Source organism: Rhea pennata, chromosome 1 (genome assembly GCF_028389875.1).
Source record: "Rhea pennata isolate bPtePen1 chromosome 1, bPtePen1.pri, whole genome shotgun sequence".
NCBI classification, from domain to species: domain Eukaryota; kingdom Metazoa; phylum Chordata; class Aves; order Rheiformes; family Rheidae; genus Rhea; species Rhea pennata.
In genome coordinates, this window is record NC_084663.1 from 120,232,443 (window position 1) to 120,239,096 (window position 6,654).

At 42.8% G+C, this 6,654-nt stretch overlaps 1 protein-coding gene across 2 annotated transcripts in view; it reads left to right on the plus strand.

The window, feature by feature from the left end:
• PCP4 (Purkinje cell protein 4) overlaps positions 1 to 2,815 on the plus strand; it is a 54,490-nt gene extending 51,675 nt beyond the window's left edge. For both annotated transcript variants that reach the window (XM_062573699.1, XM_062573691.1), the window contains exon 3: positions 2,460 to 2,815. In XM_062573699.1, coding sequence (XP_062429683.1) covers positions 2,460 to 2,587 — 128 coding nt within the window. In that variant the 3' untranslated portion in view covers positions 2,588 to 2,815. The remainder of the gene's footprint in view (positions 1 to 2,459) is intronic.
• Positions 2,816 to 6,654: the final 3,839 nt, after the last annotated feature.

The following is a 6,654-nucleotide window of genomic DNA, read 5'->3' on the forward strand; positions in this document are numbered from 1 at the left end:
AACTAACATTGACTGACAAGTGTGTCTAGTAACAGGCTAGAGAGTAACTTGCAGCTCAGAATGTTACAATGGAAATGAAAATCATTCAGCAAGATGACATTAATCAATATCAGAGCTGACTGAATACTTTTTACATAACCAGTACAAATATTTTGATAAAATATATCAAGAATAAGAATATTTATCCTGAAGTGATATTCTTCTCCTTAGAACAACATTACATTTATAGGACCCTATATTTCCTTTTCATTTTAATAATATATTTGGAAGTATTTATCTTGATTTACTTTAGCACTTCTTGGAGGATGAGCATCCTAGAGGCATAATCTCAAGAATAAAAAGGAAAGTTGCTCAAAACAGGTGCATTCCTACAGCTGTTTTAAGTGCAGCTGTCTGGCAACTTTTGACATGATATTTACTGAGGACTGGGCTATAACAATATTATCAGTGAGTTTAACAAATAAGTTTATAGAGAACAGAAACACAGTGATATAAGCAGGTCAGTGGAGTAAATGTGTGTTTCTCTTCGTTAGTCCAGATGAGGCTTTCTATGCAGCAAGGGTGAGCATTTTCCCAGGGCTGCACTTCTAACATGGAGGTAGACGAAATCTGTCAAAATATAGCAAAGTTAGGCAGGTCATCCATGGGAAGGCCAAATGCAATTGGATTAAATCCTGAGGACTGGCACTAAAGTGTGGGTTAGATGAGTGGACAGTGAGGTGGATTGAAAACTGGCTGAGAGGCAGAGCTCAGAGGGTCATCATCAGTGGTGTGGAGTCTAGCTGGAGGCCTGTGGCTAGTGGAGTCCCCCAGGGCTCAGTACTGGGTCCCATCCTCTTCAACTTCTTCATCAACGACCTGGATGAGGGGACAGAGTGCCTCCTCAGCAAGTTGGCTGATGATACCAAGCTGGGAGGAGTGGCTGACACACCTGAGGGCTGTGCTGCCATTCAGAGAGACCTGGCCAGGCTGGAGAGTTGGGAGGAGAGGAACCTCCTGAGGTTCCTCTCAAGGGCAGGTGCCGAGTCCTGCACCTAGGGAGAAATAACCCTAGGCACCAGTACAAGCTGGGTGCTGACCTTCTGGAGAGCAGCTCTGCAGAGAAGGACCTGAGAGTGCTGGTGGGTGACAGATTGACCATGAGCCAGCAATGTGCCCTTGTGGCCAAGAAAGCCAATGGTCTCCTGGGGTGCATTAGGAAGACTTGCCAGCAGGTTGAGGGATGTGATCTTGCCCCTGTCCTCAGCCCTGCTGAGGCCTCGAGTCCTGTGCCCAGTTCTGGGCTCCCCAGGACAAGAGAGACATGGAGCTACTGGGGAGAGTCCAGCGTAGGGCTACGAGGATGATCAGAGGGCTGGAGCACCTGTCCCATGAGGAACGGCTGCAAGAGCTGGGCCTCTTCAGCCTGGGGAAGAGAAGACTGAGGGGGAATCTTATCAATGTGTCTAAGTACCTGAAGGGAGGGTGTCAAGGGGACAGGGCCAAACTCTTTTCAGTTGCGGTGTGTGACAGGACAAGAGGCAATGCGCAGAAATTGAAGCACAGGAAGTTCCGCCTGAACGTGAGGGGGAATTTCTTCCCCGTGAGAGTGAGAGAGCACTGGCACAGGTTGCCCAGAGAGGTTTTGGAGTCTCCTTCTCTGGAGATCTTCAAGGCCCACCTGGATGCAACCCTGTCTAACGAGCTCTAGGTGACCCTGCTGAGCAGGGAGGTTGGACTAGATGATCTCCAGAGGTTTCTTCCAACCTTACTGATTCTATGGTTCTATGATTCTAAAGGAGGGTCGCACACTAAGGATCAAAGCTGAAAAGGAACAGCAGAGCAGAGAGAGCAGGGTAGGAAGCAGTATAGAGGCAGCAAACCAGCAGAGGTGGAGCATAAATCAGTCAAAGAAGGGCAGTAGGTGTTGAAGGGGACAAGAAAAAAACAAGTGAAAATGTTGGAAATTACCTTAGCAAGCAGTATCTCTTCCTCTGATGCGGGAGTTGGGGTAGGAACAAAGTCTTTATCATGATTTTAATAGATTTAAAAATTTCTGTCTTTTGACCTTTATTAGAATAGTGTATATATAGAGAAAAGAATAATTTCTACCTGATAGGCTGTAAAGGAGGCTCCTTCTGTGCTTCATTGCCCTCTGACTTGATCCCTGATCTGTTTCGTTAACGAGGCAGGCTCTTCTCCTTGAGGTGCCTGGGGATGTTCTGTGACTGCCAAGTACCACATGGATGTCGTTCCTCCGTGCCTAGCTACAAACTGCCTGTCACGGGCTCTGCCTTTGGGAAAGTAAGGGATGCAATCAGCTGTGCCTGCTGAAACCAGTTCCAGTGGTTCTTTTGAATACACATCCTATCCCCATACCTGTGTGATAGAAAGAAGAGCAGGGTTTTTCATCTGTGCAGTTCAGTGATTATCACTATTTGAAAAATGTATTGATATTTTGTTTTGTTTTCTCTGGGCAGATGGACAGAAGAAAGTTCAAGAGGAATTTGACATAGACATGGATGCGCCAGAGACAGAACGGGCGGCAGTGGCGATACAGTCGCAGTTCAGAAAATTCCAGAAGAAAAAAGCGGGGTCCCAGTCTTAGCAGCTACCTCACACCTTAAAGAAAAGTAATCCTGAAATGATTTATCAGGAAAATCAGAAATAACAGGAAGATGCATGTACAGGAATTCTCCATATTTAAAACCCCGTTGGCAGATATCAAACAATGAGCTTGTGTGTAGCTTCATCCCAGGTGTTTCACATCCTTTAACTTCTGTAACTCACCATGTTACTTGATGTTGTAATAAAAAGTTAGGATGAAGTAATTAAAGTGTCTGCCTTCATCTATCTTTTCATGTTAATCCAGCAAGCACAGCGTTACAAATGAACTCAGCCCAGATGCCTATTTTCCTCTTCATTTACAGCTTGGAGATGTAACAGCACCGTATGTTACAAGGTTTTTGCCGAGAGAGGAGAGCACACATCTCAGCCCTGCTTACCTCATTTGGAGAATTCCAGCTGCCAGCCAAATGTGGCAATCAAATTACTTTCCTATAATGAGCTGAAAGTCAAAAATTACAGACAGGAGCTGGCATGAAGGCAAGAAGTGTGGAAAGCAGTGAGCAGTTTATTTTTCTTTTCCAATTATGCCAATAAAATGGCTTAAGGGAGGAAATTGCCTTCGCCCTTCCCCTTTGGGTGATAAAATTCAGAATTATACAGCTAGTACTGCACTGACTGTTACGAAAAAAAAAGAGAGAAAAGAACAGATTCAAAATACAAAACCCAATTCCAGAAACATTTGGAAAGGTTTTTATTTCTAAAAATAGAAATTAGCCTCCTAAACTGTCTGTTTTGATGAAGCTGTTCTGTCTACATCATCAGTAAATATTTCTACCCCCTTTCTCTCTTTTCCTATAATTTTTAGTATTGATAGAATAAATCATAACAGACTATCTGTCTCCAGCTACACAGTCCCATAATTTAATGTGAGTTCATATGAGCTCCTTGCCCTGTCATCATATTGTGCCTATTTGGTTAATAAAAAGTAGTCACAACAATGAAAGTATTCCTATTATTTTCTCCATCCACACAATAAAAGACTAACAGATCTGTTTGAGGCTGGTCCTAATTAAGGATCTCTTCTTGCCTGGCCTCAGATGTGTTCAGAAATTGGCTGCCTGTATGATACATAGGAAAGGCTGGAGGCTTCAGAAAAGGTTTAAAAAAAATACCTTGTACTCAGAACAAGGAGCTGCTTAGATCCAACCAGTGGGACATGCAGCATGCAGAAACGTATCAAAAATTCTACCCTGCACTTAGCTCCATCAGCAAATTTTGGGGATTCAATCCTCTGGGGAAATCACAGACAAAAGTGCTTTCTAAAGGACAGGTGTCTGCAGTGGCTCTTCAAGAAAGCAGAGTAAGACTTACCAGAGGCAGGAGTGCTGAGCAGCAGCATCTTTGCTTACCTTTAACTGGACAGCTTGGAGCTGAGAGGGCTTCAGATGAGGGAGATTTATGTGTAATTTCCCATTCTGTCTAGAGGAATTCATTTTCTGCTCTCCCAGCTTGCACAGGAGTATGCCAATAACTAGGACAGAAGATGGATCAGCGGGGGCCAGTTTCATTTTCTCAGTGCATCTGGCAGCAAAAATGTTGAACGCGTATTGGTGGGAGAGGACATTGTCCATTCTGTGGTTCTGACAATGTGTGTGGAGGATGTCTGTCATATCCTCAGTTTTGCTTCATGATTCCAGATCTGTTTCTATGTTTATCCAATTCTTATTTGGCATAAAATACAAATGAGAAATAGCATAAAATATTTGTGGGACTGCACCTTTGAAAGAAAAGCAGTGGCTATGACTACCTTTTGTTGCACAAAGGATATTGAAACCGGCACATATGCACTAATCTTTATTAGCAGGCTTTCTACTTGAGGGCATACAACTCTAACTCTAATAGTGCAAATTACTTTGTGGGAAAAAGAAAATAAGAGAGAAGAAGAAAGCAAAAAGAAAGCAAAAGCCCTTCTCAGTGGCCAGCCAGGAGGAGAAGCAATAGGAGTCCCAAGATGAGCATCCTTCCCTGGGTGATCGCTTTCCAGAGCAGATAATCTATCCATTAATGCTTTACCCACAGTAACAATACTGTTTTCATCAGGACCTACTCAAACTCCCTGTTGGTTGATCCTACTTACGATGCTGTTAGCACTGATTAGAGCACACTTTAATGCAGCGCAGCTGTTGAATGCTGGGTGGTTAAGCTTTGTGCAAGTGTATTTTTTGGTCCCATGATGCAAACTAAAAGCTACAACCAAGAGGTAGAAATAGGGCAGTAGGGAGAGTCTCACACTGGTGGCAATTGCTTCTCATGAGAAGCTGCCATTAGAGCAATACTGCAAAGGGTGCAGAGCCACCAGAGTGTAGGCTCCAGACTGCAAAGAGAAGGCCCTCAGCATTACACTGATTAAGGCACTTATGGTGCTGGGCAACAACCTAGCATGGAGCCCAAACTGGTAGGTGATAGGAGCTCTGGGACCATGCAGGATAAATGAATGGTGCCTCTCTGGGATACTGGGCAGAGGAAGCCTTCTGGATCTTACTGTAGTGTAGGCATGTACAGGCGCAGTGTGTGAGGTGCATAATGAGCACAGCAAGACTGGACAGGAATGGACAGGGCTTTTTAAATCTTATTTTGAGGATAAACCCCTAAATGCTGCCCAGACCTTCCTCAGACACCTACCTATGCCTGTGACATAGTCATGTGTGTGACTTACTGCAGTAAGACATCACACACAAAGTTAGAGTTCTCTGAGCTGAGAGCTGAAGCTGAAGCACTGAGTTCAGTGCTTTCTCTTTAGGAGAATATTTCTTCAGCACTGATTCTCTTATATTGCTTACTGCATCTAGGAGTTTCACAAATAAACTTCAAATAGCGCTTCTACTGTGCTGTGAAAGTGGCCTGTGGAGGCCACAGGTTCCCTGCCTGTCTTTCCCAGAAACTGTTCACCATCTAATAATTCCCTTAGGACAATAATTTAAAAATACTAATGGGTTTGGATTGTGTTGTGCCATTTTGTTTAGGTGAACATATCTCTATAATAAAGGACTGCATTTACTTTCTGCATTATGTCATATGAAATAGCATGAGCTCTGTAACGGCTACTTAATTGAATAAAAACTACGAGTAAGCATTACGTTTTTATATTTGATCTGACATTCTTTGGAGTTAAATTTACTGCACAACAGGAATAATCATATGGTGGGGACAAGGGAGAACAATTATGTTGTCGAAGCACAGCAATGAGGGCTGTTACTACATGAATTACTGCTCTTTCTTCAATGTGAAGTTCAGACTACATCTTACAAATACAGTTTTAATACACAGTGAAACATAATGAGGAAATGGTAAGCTGGCATGAAATTTGGATTAATTGTGACTGCCTCTGGTTCAGACATTCCCTTGATATCAAAATGCTTTTGCATCACAGTTTCAGTTCATGTTCTCAAAGGAGGAGACCCTCCTGAGTCTTGCTTTTTGTTGATTCTTTGTTCATGTCCAAGACAGCAGTTTTTTATTTCCTTTTTTTGTCAGTAACTCAGACTTTCCAAAGACCTGTGTGGATGTTGCTGAGATGAGGAAAAGGGTTTGATTCAAACAGGAGCTTAACTGTGATGGGAAAAAGAGAGCACTTTTACACATTTAGATACTAATGTCTTTAACTTCCAAACACTGACTGAGCTTTCTAGCTAACTCGCATTAACCTAGATGGGAGTTACCAAGTCACGAATAGCAAAATTTCATTTAGGTGGATATCTGAGTGCCAAGAAACTAATAGTTCTTGTAAGTAACATGAAAAATTATTCAGAGCGGTAGGTTTTGTAGAAGGTGGGTCTATCACTCCCACCACCCATGTATATCCACACCTTCCTCAGACACATTCACACTGCTTCTGCTCAAAATTACCTATCAAACTCACCCAAAAGAGAATAGCCTCGAATAGCCTACAACTGTAGGATTAGAAAAATTGCCATAGAGTTAGAAATCTCTGGTTCACAAACTTGCCCGGACTGTGAAAATAACCTATAGAACTAAACAGTGAAAGAAACTATTAGAAGTGAAGAAACTCAGCAAGCATAAGAATGACCAAACGAGGAAAGCAACAAA